This window comes from Cyrtonyx montezumae, unplaced genomic scaffold, assembly GCF_038088225.1.
Source record: "Cyrtonyx montezumae isolate F1298 unplaced genomic scaffold, pur_monq_1.0 scaffold_21, whole genome shotgun sequence".
NCBI lineage: Eukaryota > Metazoa > Chordata > Aves > Galliformes > Odontophoridae > Cyrtonyx > Cyrtonyx montezumae.
The window spans coordinates 5,393,397-5,406,822 of NW_027071948.1; the positions used below are offsets into that span (position 1 = coordinate 5,393,397).

The 13,426-nt window shown below is 46.2% G+C and overlaps 1 protein-coding gene across 1 annotated transcript; it reads right to left on the reverse strand.

Moving 5' to 3' along the window:
• Positions 1-427: 427 nt before the first annotated feature.
• On the reverse strand, positions 428-10,436 carry CUNH1orf167 (chromosome unknown C1orf167 homolog). Its single transcript, XM_065738275.1, has 18 exons — positions 10,368-10,436; positions 10,087-10,262; positions 9,542-9,639; positions 9,005-9,188; positions 8,562-8,743; positions 7,860-8,043; positions 7,480-7,702; positions 6,750-6,931; positions 6,511-6,607; positions 5,975-6,117; positions 5,086-5,294; positions 4,572-4,716; positions 3,000-3,270; positions 2,328-2,442; positions 1,872-2,100; positions 1,639-1,774; positions 1,054-1,164; positions 428-795 (listed from the first exon to the last, which is right to left on the reverse strand). The coding sequence occupies exons 2-18, from the start codon at positions 10,149-10,151 to the stop codon at positions 736-738; spliced, it is 2,634 nt and encodes an 877-aa protein (XP_065594347.1). The 5' UTR covers positions 10,152-10,262; positions 10,368-10,436; the 3' UTR covers positions 428-735.
• Between the last annotated feature and the right edge of the window lie 2,990 nt (positions 10,437-13,426).

The window sequence follows — 13,426 nt, forward strand, 5'->3', positions numbered from 1 at the left end:
GGTTGGGGGTCAGACACGCCTGTCTTCCCCCAGCAAAGCTTTTGGTGCTCAGCTGTTCCCAGCAGGTTTCTTCATCCCTAGTTCATTCAGTGCAGAAAGAAACCAGCAGGAAGCAGTCAAGAGGTTGGCCACCCACTGAAAGCCTTAATGAAGAGCTGATGGACTTGGACAGGGGGTGGAGGCCAAGTGGGAATCATCCCAAACACCCAAGGGAAGAGCCAAATCTGAAAATAAGGCCTCTTTCACACTGACCAGTGTCAGTCCAAACTTTGGAATCAACAGCACGTAGCATTTCCACGGACACATTCCTGCTCACTTCTTCACAACCAAGGTTTGCTTAGTCCCCTACGTGACACTAAGCTCTCATCTACAAAAAAAATAATAAATTAGTAAAGGGAAATCCTATGAAGTATTTTTTAACTTTTAATCAGAACTCCAACAAAGTCAGGCTCTAGCAGAAAAGGAAATGCAACTTCACAACAAAAGCAATTGAGTTTTCAAGTTTGTGGCAGCAGAGAGGCAGAATATCAGTCCTTTAAACAAGACCTTTCTCCGGGCACCACCTCTTCGTGGTTGTCCTTTGGCTATCACCATGCTTTGGGCCTGCAGCGCTGTTTTTAATCACACCAGTAGATCATTCACTGCTTTCTTGATTGCAAGAGACCAGCTCTTTGTTGTGATGGCCAGCTGTATCCTCCACTCCTGAAATAAGCAGCTGCAGGCAGGCCCCACCATTCAGCAGTGTCCTTTGTTCTTGAGCTGGAATGCTGTGAGCTGACGCCACCTTCCAAAGGCCTTAAGTGGAGAGGAGAAATCAGAAACTCAGGTTACCCTTGAGGGACTGCAGCTACCCTCACAGCATCAGTGAACTCAGGAACAAGGAAACATGTGGGCTCAGACGTAGCCCTGTGTTCTGTTTCACCTTCCAGGTGGCAATAAGGGATAGCCCCACTGGGGACTTGGTGCCTTGAGCTTAGATCTGAACCCTTTAACACTTACAGTTGTACCAGAGGATTGGGGTTCAAGGAATAAAAGCAGCCTTGAAGTGGTTACCTCAGACAGCAGGCTCCTGGCTTCGACCTCCCAGAGCCTCTGCACTACACAGGTTTGTAAATATCGGCGCCTCCATGCTCTCCAGGCCTTTTCTGTCAGCCGCTGCTGGTCCTGCCAGGAAGAAGGGCAGTGCTCTGAGTAGATCATAGAATGGTTGGAGTTGGAAGGGACCCTTAAAGGCCACCTGGTCCAACCCCCTGCACTGAGCAGGGACACACACAGCTCCATCGGTGCTCAGAGCCCCTCCAGCCTGAGCTTGGGTGTGTGCAGGGATGGGTATCACCATGTCTCTGGGCAGCCTGTACCAGTGCCTCGCCACTCTTATCATAAAAAACCCCTTTTTTCTTAAACCTAATCTAGGTCTCCCCTCTTTTTGTTTGAAACCATTTCATTTTGTCCTGAGCAGAAGAGGAGACCAAACGACAGCTGGCATTTCAAAGAGAAAGTAGCCACAGCAACAAACGGGGATTGTACGTGCACATTAAATCCCCAGGTTTCATCTCCTGAGATGTAGTTGCAGCTGCAAGCATAGTGGGCTTATCCACTAACTCCCATCACTGACACCCTTGTGGCAGTCCCACTCACCAACACCTGTGCCAGCATCACCACCCTGCTGGCTTCTCTCCACTGGTGCCACCCCCTTGCTAGACTGTGCAGCCTCCTGGCACGCTGGTACTGGCGCAGCGTCACTGTGTGATGCCACCACCTCAGATACTTCCTCCTGTAGGCAAGAAAAGGAGGAAAACAAGCTTTTGTCAGGGAGTCTTTTCCCTGGTGGCAGAAAAATAATGAAGCTCAGAGCCCTCCATTCTGCTTACCCAAGCCAGTTCTCATTCCACTCATCAGAGCCCACCTCTGCTTTGTTCTCCTGGATCCTGGCACACGTAGGGTTGGGTCCTACCAAAGCACATCTCTCTAGCTGCTGAGGGAGCAGCAGCCTTTGAGTCCTCCTTTGGCTTCTGTAGATCACCAGCCAGCGGTGAACAGCACTGGGAAAAAACCCAAGGGAGGCAGCTGGAGCTGAACCTTCTCTGCATCCTCTCCTTTCTAGGAAAGAAAAAGAGGAATCATACAGGAACTAATACTGGAGCTAGAGGAAGAATTTAGAGTTGCCACAGGTTCTCAGCCCTTCGGATGCTGAAAACAGAAGCAGTCCACAGTATAAATTCGACTGCAGTGAGCATCTACTTCTCAGAGAAGCAAGCACCTCTCCTCCTTGTCACTCACACTTCCCATACAGCCCCTCGAAAGGAAGAGAGAACAGGGTATCTTACTTGTGGACAATGACAAAGACAAAGACATCTTCTTGCTCTTCCTAGCACCTATCAGGGTACTGCATTGCCGTGAGCACTGGGAAAAGGCAGCTGCTTTTGTCCAGTAGTTGCAGGCCTGTAAACAGAATTAACACAGCTGCAGCCAAGTCTAAACACACACACAGCATAGAAACTAGCCTTACAGAGACACTTAACGTTCATACCCCTGCAGGTAGTTCAGTGTGTTAGACCCCAGGCTGGAAACTGCACAGATGAGATCCCAGCAGGACTGACTCAGCCTTTCAAAATCAATGCAGCTCTTTGTGGTTTATTAGCTGTGAACCTTTTGAAATACTATGTACCTCTGACAGCTCTGTCTGCTCTGCAGGGACAGTGATTATCTCTCATCCCATCTCTGAGCAGAGGGGAAGGAGTGCTCTTGTTTCTCTGGTCAAAAATATCCCCAACTCCTTAATACTGTGCTCCAGAGGGTTGCTGTAATCTGTGCCAGATTATGGTGATGAAGTTGTTTGCACAGTCCGTAAAGAATTTCAAGGCAGAAATGAAGCAGCCACCACAGTCAGGATGAGCCAAACCAGGTTTTCCTTCAAGCCATGTCAAAGCAGCTCAGTACTTAACTACCCACAAGCCAGTGGGGAGTACTTAATCATCTCATAGGGACTTTCTTCTTACCTGTCTCACAGTGGCCACAGACCCCAGGTGTAGGGCATGCTGTCCCCTTGAGGCCAATCGCCAGCGCTGACAGGCTTTAGCTGGAGAAGGTCCATGCCACTTGTGGTTTTTCTCCTCTCTCAGTAACTGCTCTCTGGCTGTCAAGAATTTCACTCTCCATTCAGCAAAACTCACTTCCAGGAGATGGTGCTCTCTGACCCTTCTAAAATAACAGAGGGCTTCTTGCTGCCTCAGCCTGCGGGCAGCGACCTGGGCCCAGATGATCAGGCACCTGAAAAACAGTACAAACACAGAAATGTGTTCTTTAGCAGCACCAATCAGACAAAGAACCAAATTCCACCTTCTGAACCTACGGTGCAGCATTATGTGTAAGGGATCAGAGGAGCATGACTGCTTCCTTCTGGCCATTCTAGTGTTACTGCTCTTCAAATGCCCCTACAAACAGAATACAACGTTACATTACATTTTTCCTCTGTTAAAAAGAAAGAATTAAATTAGTCCATCTCTCTGTGCTAGCAGCTGATCTCTGATGCTTTACAGAGAAAGGCTGTTTACTTGTGGGATTAAAGTAATGATACTGCTGAAATTTCCTTCAGCACAATCCCAGCAGACCCAATGAAGTCTGCCTGCTGTAGAATCAGGCTGGATTCAAAGCAGCATCTTGCTGTGAAGATGCAGATTTTCCTCTTTTTCTCAGCTGAACACAAGATATATGGCTAGAAAAAAATATATTCAAATTTTATTCAACAAACAAACAAACCCTAGTAGGTGTACAGAAGGAGATACAATTAACAGCACTGCAAATGTGCCTACAATAACTCCTTCGATATCTATCACTCTGATGCACAGGAGTTCAGTCTCCCTGCACAACGCCAGAAGTAAATCTGCTTTTGACTCTTGGCTCGTTCTGTCAGTCCAACATTCCACTTGGGTTTTCATTATGCAAACTGCCCCACTGCACCATGGGATGGAGGTGTAAATATCCTCTGCCTGGCAGGCTTCTCTGAAGATCAAGAGAATCTATTGCAGGTTATCCTAGCATGAAAAATGCCCCCCTCAGAAGAAACAGGGCTCAGCCTGTACCACAGCCACACTGACTGGCAAGCTGATTTATTTATTGACATTAAGGTGAGAAATTAGAGGCCGATCTCTCATCAAAAGAGAGCTCAGAAGGAAGATTAATGGTGGAAACACTCTACAGGAAGGAGCAACATGAAGGACTTATCTGAAACACACTTCCCGCTAGGGTGCCACAACACAGATTGATTTGCAGAAGAAAATGCAATTGGGTGGGGTGAGCATAGAGCCTGAAATCACAGCTGCTAAGGTTTTACTGTGTTTCTTTTTTGTTGCTGCTTTTTCCTCTGCAGATCTTCCCTCCTTCTCAGGCTGAGCATGCAATTCAAAAGTAAATCTGCTAGGGAGAAACCTGCACTTCCCATGCCTTGAATGAATCCTTGGCATAAATCATCTCACTTATTAAACAGGTCAGAATACACTGGATCCACTGCTATATAAATTGCTCTTCACTCAAAGCTTCCCTTGGAAATGCTTCAAAGAAAGGAAACAAACCTGTGCAGGAGAAGACGGTCCCAGAATAAAGCAGCATTTTTCAGCTGCCTTGTTTGGCAATGCCATGTTTGCAGGACCAATCTCTTCTTCTCCTGGCAGCTGTACTGAGCCCATCTCTGCTGCAGCTCCCTCATGTCACGCTTCCCTGTGAGAAAAGAGAGGAGCTTGCTGAGGTGAATTCTACTTTTTTCCTCCCCCATCACAGAATTCACACAAGAGCAGAGAATATGCTTGCTGCAAATTGCAGTCTAGGAAATCCTAGCCTGGCCCATCATCTCTGGAGAAGCTGAAAAGATTACTCAGTTCACCCCTTCTCCAATCAGCCTCTCAAATCCCAAATTCTTTCTCCCATAGCATCAGCTATGCTGTGCAAAACAACAAGGCAATAAGGCTCTCACTAGCCCCTAGACTAGTGCTCACACACCTACAACCTGTGCAGGAGTTTCTCCAGCCCAGCCATTCCCACAGCGTCCCTATACAGAGGCAAGTGCTGCTATAGGATGGAGTAACTTACTTTGACAGTAGGAATGCCAACGCCAAAGAGCATCAGCAGTCATCTGGTGGATGTGACACCTGAATCTCTGGTCAGCCTCCACTTTCTGGCCCAGTCTCTTCTTCCACAAGCTGAAAGCCATCTGGCAGCAATTAAATTGGTATTTAAGGGCTGCTGCCACTTTTTGGTTCTTGTTCTCCGCAGCCCAGCAGTGCCACTTGAGAAAGGCTCTGAAAAAGGTAAAAATCATTGGAGTAACTGTAGGAACAACTCAAACAGATTCAATTCCCACATTTGTAACCAAAACCTTAGCAAGAAATATATGTGAGATATTTTAGGAAATGCATCAGATCTGTTAACATCCTTTCTTAAGTAAATGTTGGGGTAAATCAAAGACAGGGCAAGGTGTAAGGGAGTAAGGTGTTCTGTCCTGGATTTGCCAAGTCTTCTGTTACCTGCAATTTCTGAATAACTAGAGAGCAAGGACAGTTCAGTAGATAGGAAGTTACCAAGGATCGATACCAGCAGCACTGGCTCACTCTAACTTCTGAGGCAGCTCATCAAACCACAGAGAATGGCGTTTAGATATAAAAATTTTGAAGCAGGAAAATAAAATAATGGGCTGCAAAACTTCCACTGAAGAAGGAAAAAGAGGAAGATTCTGAAAAGGCACTGGGATGGCCTGCCTAGGGAGGTGGGTGAGGCACCATCCCTAGCGCCGTTCAAGAAGCGTTTAGATGAGGTGCTAAGGGATTTGATTTAGTAGTAGTTGGGTAGGGATAATGATAGGAGGAAGGTTGGACTAGATGATCTTGTAGGTCCTTTCCAACCTTATGAACCTATGAAAAAGCAAGCGTGGAGCTCCTGAAACAGACAGCTTTAGGAAACTTCTGAGAAGCACAACATCTACCGAGACAGCAGAAGAAGCCTGCAGTACTGCTGGGCCTTTGTGAGCTGCTGAGTCCGAGTGGACCAGATGATGAAGTACTTCTGCAGGCAGCATTTCTCCACTTGGTGCCAGGAACTCTCCACCTCCTTCTCAGAATTGCAGTCCTGTAATGCAGAAAAACAAAGAGGTCCTGAACAGCTGCTTGGACACAGTCACTCCCTGCAGCTCAGCCTGCTCTTGCTGCTGTGACTTTGGGGAAGTGACATCTAACTTCCTGTTGCTAACCCACACACACACATCTATATACAAGGGTCTGACATCCTTCTTAAATCCTAGGCAGATGGATAGCTTCCAATTCAACTAGAAAGTGAACAGGAAGAGCTGCCCTCTTAACCATGGCTTAACCCTCCCCCCAAGGCCTTCTGTCTGAGCAGAAGAAAAGAAGAAGAGTGATGTCTTCCATACGCTGGTAATAAAACCCAAAGGCTGTTTCCTCATTTGGGCCGTGCAAGAAGCAGTTATACATTTACATGCATTACACCATTTTTCAGTCTCACCTCTTCCCACGTAGAATAACTGACAAGAGGCTGGACATTAATGTCTGCACTCTGCAGTGCCAAAGACTGGAGCTGACCTCCCACAAACCAATTTTCACTGCAAGAAAAAAAGTGTCAGTCAGGAAAGCAAGAGAAAGAAGAAAGTATCTTTAAGGCTGTTGTGAGATGATGTGGGTGACTATCCTGAAATAATGAATTTGGCCAGACCAAACAGGTTGCATCCCAAGTTTCCAACTCACCCAGATCCAGTTCCCCATGGAGGAAAGGAAGCCTGCAAGCACAGCTCTCCACCCAGCTCAGCTGGCAGCTCTGCACATTGGTGTAATTGCAGGAAAGAATTGTAATAGGGCAGGTATGTCACATCCTCAGAAGTCGGAACGGAGGAGAAGCTCTGCTGGCTGCTGTCACTAAAACTGTATTCCTGCACATAAGGAGAAGAAAACATGCCCTGAGATAAGTGGACTCACAGTGGGATCACTTTGCTAACTGTTCTGACCACGTCGTTTATACCTCCTTTCAGCAAGGAATCAGGAAAATCCAGAATGCATCTAAAGGATCTGCAGGCTAGCAAGGGCAGCTCTAGAATACAAATACATCCTGGATGGGAATGCAAGCCATCACAGAGGCAGTCAATATGCCTGTTTGACCTTTTCTCGATGGGCTTATTTGTATCTCATCCCTTCCACCTTGCAGTCACAAAAAAGGAACAAAGTACCCAAGAGAACCACACTGACTCAGCAGTTCCCAGTATCATTAGAAGAGGAGGGTCAAGAGAGAAATGAGTTTACAACTTCTGATGACACAAATGCCAGGACTCTACAGCCTGAGAGCTCTTCAGGCCTAAATACTGAGCACAGCTTCTTAATTACAATACCACATTGAAGCAGAATTTATTTCCTGAAAAATCCTGATTTTAGAGCAGTTTGTACGTAGGAGGCAGAGAAAGGCCCTGTACCAAAACTTCTTCACCTTTTCCAGAGAGCTTTGGGAGGCAAGAGTAGCTGGAGCACTGCTGTGGAAGCCAGAAGATGTTGAGTGTTCCTCACAAAACAGCACAGCAAGAGGTTCTTCATAGAGAGCTCTGTGAGAGTGCTGAGGACTTTGTTCAATTGTCTTCAGCATGAGATACTTCTGGTGCCATAATTTCAGAGCTTTTCTGAGTCTACATTCCTCCAAAGACTGAGAGAAAGAACTGAGACAGAAGATATTGAGATGGCAAAGTGACCAGAGAGAGATACCAGAGAGTATAGACATGATGGATAACAGACAGTACAAGAGGTTTTTCCAGGGGGACTGGGAGTCAATGGACATTAGCAAAGAGGGCTCGAGGAACTGGCTTTGTCACTCACTCAGCTCTGCGGTGCTCATACAGCCTCTCTTTCCACAACAGATACACTCTCTGGAGTTTCATCTTTAGGCAGAAGTCATCAAGAGAGTAGCCTGTTTTCTGAGGAAACTGGGTCACTACAGTCCACCATGGCTGGCTGTCATCTCCTTTTGCAGTTCTGTGAACTACTGAGCTTCTAACTGGTCCTTAGTCAATTACGGAGATAGAAAGGAAACAACAATTGTCAGAGAGCATTCATATTAAGCTCAGCCCAGCCCTCTAACAGCTTTCTTTCAAGGCACTAAGGCTTCCTCCTGGCTCTATGAAATAGAACCAAACTGCCTATAGCATCAGTGACATATCCAGAACCACCAGCCCTCCACCTGCTGCTCATGGTATTTCTCAGTACCATGGACTGAGAACTGGAATGGGTTGTCCAGAGTTCTGGTGGATGCCCTGGAGACCTTCAAAGTCAGACTGGATGGCACAGAGCTCCAACCAACCTAATCTAGCTGTAGATGTCCCTGTTCATTGTGAGGGAGTTGGACTAGATCACAGTTCCTTCCAACTCAAAATACTCTATGATTCTACTTATTATCTGTGCCTCTCTGTTATCAGGCTGTTTTCAGCTGTTTTTCAGGCTTCAGTTCACTGTACAAGTGGAGAAGGAACAAGTTTCAGCACCACCATATCTTAGATTCTTCACAAGCCCCAAGACACTCACCATAATGCTGCCTCCATCTCAAAAGGAAGAAGTTCACCATTGCCTGCTTATTGCTTTCTCTGACCTGCAGCATCTGAAGCCACTGCTGGAAGTATTTCCTCATTGATTCTACTCTGAGATGCATCAGGCTGCTCTTGTAATATGCCCTCTGCTCAACAGTCTCTTTCCATGCACTGAAGCACCTGAGAAAGACAAAAGAAAAACAGAATACTGAACTACTTATCTTTTTCAGGACTTAGACTTCTGAGTCCCTTAAATCAAACCTCTTCTACCATTAAAATGAAATTAGTTTTGACCAAGAGATATTTCTACCTTCATTAACTCCTAAAACGAAATACAAGGATGGCCTTAAGATGGAGCATCACTATCTGGGTTGGCATCATCATTCCTTGGACTTTCAGAATGAACTTTTTTCACATTAAAAATACATCTCATCAGCTTACCGACAGACCAAGCTTCTTTGGACCTGAATTGTCAGCCCTAAAATCTTTTTCTTTTCCAAGTATCGGGATTGCCACGCCTGGAAAATGTTTCGTAGCTGCTTCTTTTCCAACAGGGCACGTGCTTCCAGCAGCCTGGCTTCCTCATTGCTCAGCAGCTCCTTCTGAAGGCGCCACAGTCTGAAAGCTGCTGTGTTACAGGGCAGGAACAGATCGACACAAAGAAAAACAACTTAGAAGAACTTGAAACAGCTTAGTGTCACACAGCAATCATTCCCAGGCTGAACTCTAGCTGTCTGAAAAAGGCACTTAAAGGAGACAAATCACTCTCTGTATCTGCTACAGCTGAATTGATATTCTAAGCAAGGCTGAAGTGTATGGCAGGGCAGGTAAGCCACCCGCTACCACTACAGATATTAGCCCAGCTACTTGCAGGATCCGTTTATGGAAGAGTCAGGTCAATGCAACAAACAGACAGTAAATAAGAAACATGGTAAAACTGGGGCTCCTTTCAAGCTGCTTCACAGAGCACGTGCTTACCAGCTAGGCGTCTCATATCTCTTATTGCTTGAGCTCTCCAGCAGAACTCATCTCCTCTCTGTCTGCGATGAAGCTGAGTCCACAGTTCGCTTTCCACCCTGAAAGTCGCATGTATGGCTTAAGACTCATCAGACCAGACAGGCACTCAGTGAATCCAGAGCCTCCCTTCCCGCCAGGTACCCCTATCTTTTTGTCCAGACTTGCTCTCCTGCCTTCAGAATCAACAGGCAGAATGACATCCTTTTCTTTTGACCCTCTAGCATTCTGCTAGAGACTGCGACTCTGGAGTGGAACTACTCTATTTACACCCATGTTCCATATGCAGGAGATAGCTGAACTCACAAAACAGTACAGGATGGTTGTGTCATACACAAATCAGACAGTAGTGCACTGAAAGCTCTAAGATACTAATTATTGCAGCAGTTATCTGCAGCAATACATTCACAGACTTGGACACGAGTTTCACTCCAGCTGAAAAAAAACTTCCCCAAGTCTGTAAACCTCCACTTGTCTGAGATACCAGCAGGAGAATCCTCTCAGCTTACCTACAAGCCTGCTCAGCTTCCTTCATGTATCCTGCTGTAAGCTGGTGCTGAGCTGAGGTTGTCATAGTTGCTAATCTTCCTATTCCAGAAAAACCCACCGATGAACTTTGGGTACACGAATATGACTCAGACAGCAGAGCTTGTTTTTTGCTCCGTTTTGCCACAGCTTCCTTCCACTGAAGAAGAAACCACACAGTTAGAACAAACTGCAGGCAGGATATCAGCACCAGGGTCCACATTTCAAACAGGTGCCACTCGTACCATCCCTGGCCCATCCTTACCTTGCAGAAGCTGGCAGCTAGAAGACCTGAGGTGTGTCTCTTCTGAACTACCTCCAAAGCACCCAGGGCTTTCTGAGGCTGCTGCTCCCTGGCTGCAGCCCTCTTCCAGATGATGTGGTCCTTCCAGGTGTGGAAACACCTAGCTACCATTTGTCTGTCACGTAAGTACTGGAAACTTTGAGAGAAAAAACAAGTGAACTCTAGTTAACACAGAAAAATTAAAAGCACAGACAGGAGATGGCAATCAGACTTCAGCCATCAAACTGAAAAGAAGTATTTCAAATCATTCTGTCGAAAGAGTGAAGAACCTGCAGCCTCACACCACATTAAGATATCCATCTCACACTCTCCTAATCCACAGGTCACAAATTTCAATCCCATCTCGTGAATAAGTCTTGTTCTTGATCTTCACTAACTCTGCAATGAGCATGCTACAATTTGCTGCATTGAAAAGTAACGTGTAGTATCAATGCTTTTTCATTGCTATAGCAACCAAGGTTGAATTTAGAAGATAGAGTTTTAAAGATAAAAATTTTTTTTAAACTCTACACCATTGTAGACAGCCAGCTTTTGAAAACAACCAGACACAGCTCCTGAGCCAACTGTGGAAGAACACTGTAGGTTAAATCCTAAAGCCAGGAGTGGTTCCTCAGCCACTTTGGAGCAGTTTTCCTCTCATTAACTAACACTCACACATGAATTCAGAGTCCTTTTTACCTTTGCTCATTCACCTTTGGAGACAAGAAGCTGTTCTCTGACACCTGTGAACAGAAGAAGACAACAATTATGCCAATATCCTACTGTCAAAGAGTTTGCCTGTGCACAGTGTGGTAAGTGGATGGAGACCAGAACAGTCCTACTAAGCACTGTGTCTTACATTGGGTGCTTTTGACACAGCCCCCACCATTGCCCTGTGAATGTTCTCACACACTTCAGACATTAAAAAGCACAACAAAACTGGAATCTCAGGACCCTGCAACTAAGCAGGGTAAAAAAAAATGCTTAATGCTTTTGGTCTGCATGTAGATCCTGGGAATACAAATAGCTCTTTACATTCCCAAGACCAACCAAGTGAACAGGATGGTGTTTACAAAGATGCAAAAGATGCAAATGTTGAGATGGAGCAGGAACAGAAAAAGGAGATTCTGATCATTCAGAGCCAGAAAAACATATGACAAGCATTTCTACCACTGCTGGGCTTCCACTTCGTACCTCTATCAAAAAGAGGAAACAAGTGCAGTATCTGTTATCAGGGATGCTACACAGTGAGCCCACCCTCACCTCACTGGGCACAGTTTGCTGTGTCTGGCTCTGTTCTTCACAGCACCGTGGTTCCTTGGAAATCCTCTCTACAGAATGTTCTTCAGAGCAGTCAGGATTGGCAACAGCTTCCCAACTCCTCCAGCTGCTTTGCTGGGAGCGTTTGTTTCTCCTTCCTTCTCTGCTTGCATTCACATGTTCTATGTCAGAACAGTCACCAAAGTCTTTTTCAGTCTGAGTGCTGACAGGGTTGGACTGGCTGCTGTCCCCCACTGTCATCCTGCTGGCTGCTTGAGATCTACAGTTACACACCTCTTCTAAGCCTTTTCTGGACTCAGCAGGAGGTTTAGAGTTGTCAACTTCTACAGCTTTAATGCTAAGCTTCTGTATTGGTCTAAACTCTTCATCTCCAGAAGGAGAAGTGACTCTCACACACACTTCCCTTGGAGTCCCATACATGGATATGCCAATGTTCATCTGTGTCCCAGCCCGCCACGTTTCCAGCGACATGTGCAGACCGTCAGGGTGGTTTTTCTTCCAAGGCATAGCACATAGGGATGCCTCATCAGATGTCCCTTCTGCTTTAAGAACCTTTCCATACGAACGACTTTTTGTATGAACATAAAAACCACCACTTTCCAGAGTTGGCTTCATCTGGGACTGGCATCTGAAATAAGGGGAGCAATTGTTGGAGGAATCTTCTGTATCCACAAGCCTGCCAGAGCCCACTCCAGCAGAGAGTCCATCTGGATGGATGCCACCTGAAAGGTTGGTTCTCCACATGCTTGAGTCAATGTATCTGCATCTATGAGAGACAGAGAGAGGTTCAGCGTGCCCAAAGTCCCTCGTCACTGCACCAAGGCTCGTGCCTTTAGCAAACGGGATGCTCCATCTCAATCTTGCCTGAGCAGCACTGGTTTTCACTCCAGCTAGCTGTCCTCCTGTGCTCAGGATAATAGGAGCTGGATCATCAGGAGCAAAGCACAAACTGCCAGTAACTGGAGAGGACTTAGGCTCCAGAGGAAGGGAGCCCCGGATCCCCATGAAAGCAGTTTCTTGCTTCAGACTCTGGATTGAGCAGTACAAGCCAGCAGAAATCTGTGAAGACTGCAAGAGAGGTTGAAGGGACTCCAAATTAGATGGACCGAGACCACTCAAGGTCAGGGCTGAACTACAACAAGCATTGACACTTTCCCTTGAGCTCCTTGAAGTACACAGCACTAATTTGTGCCTTAGAGGGCAATCTACAGCATGAAATGGCAAACGTGTATTGAGCAGTGAAGGGTTCCCAGTATCCATACAAGACACAGCAGGTGGCTGCTGCTTTCCTGCTGGATAGTCACTGTTCTTGTTCCTTCCTTCTAAACAGTGATGATGAGCAGCAGGCATGGAGCAGCTACCAGCTGCCTTTCCTTTCTGACTGTGGTGCTGATGAAGGTCAAAATTGTCATTCCTTCTCCCTTCTAAGCCATAAGCCTCAAGGTGAGAGTGTCTCTGAGGGAGTTTTGCAGCAGGGAGCGCAGACACAGCAAGACGGGGAGTCCTGAGAGCCACGTGCTCAGAGCTGAGCTGCTGCAGCTTAGAGTAGAGAGTGCCTTGCAGGAACTGGAGAGCTGACTGGTGGCATCAAGACAGCGATGAGAAATGTCTACTCAACTTCTCGCACGCAAACACAGATCAACATTCATGTTGTCATGAAAGTTTCTTGGCTCTGAAGAAAAAGAAGAAGAAATATAAACAGGTTTCCATCTGGAATACAATGATTCATTGATCAGAAATCAAATTCACATCTCCTCCAT

What these genes read in the sequence shown, in the direction of transcription:
- CUNH1orf167 (XM_065738275.1), bottom strand. Translation starts at nt 10,151, where the DNA reads ATGACAACCTCAGCTCAGCACCAGCTTACAGCAGGATACATGAAGGAA. An exon ending in GAAGCTGAGCAGGCTTGTAG is followed by an intron (nt 9,640 to 10,086) that starts GTAAGCTGAGAG and finishes TGCGACTTTCAG; the next exon opens with GGTGGAAAGCGAACTGTGGA. An exon ending in TGATGCTGGCACAGGTGTTG is followed by an intron (nt 1,165 to 1,638) that starts GTGAGTGGGACT and finishes TCTTCCTGGCAG; the next exon opens with GACCAGCAGCGGCTGACAGA.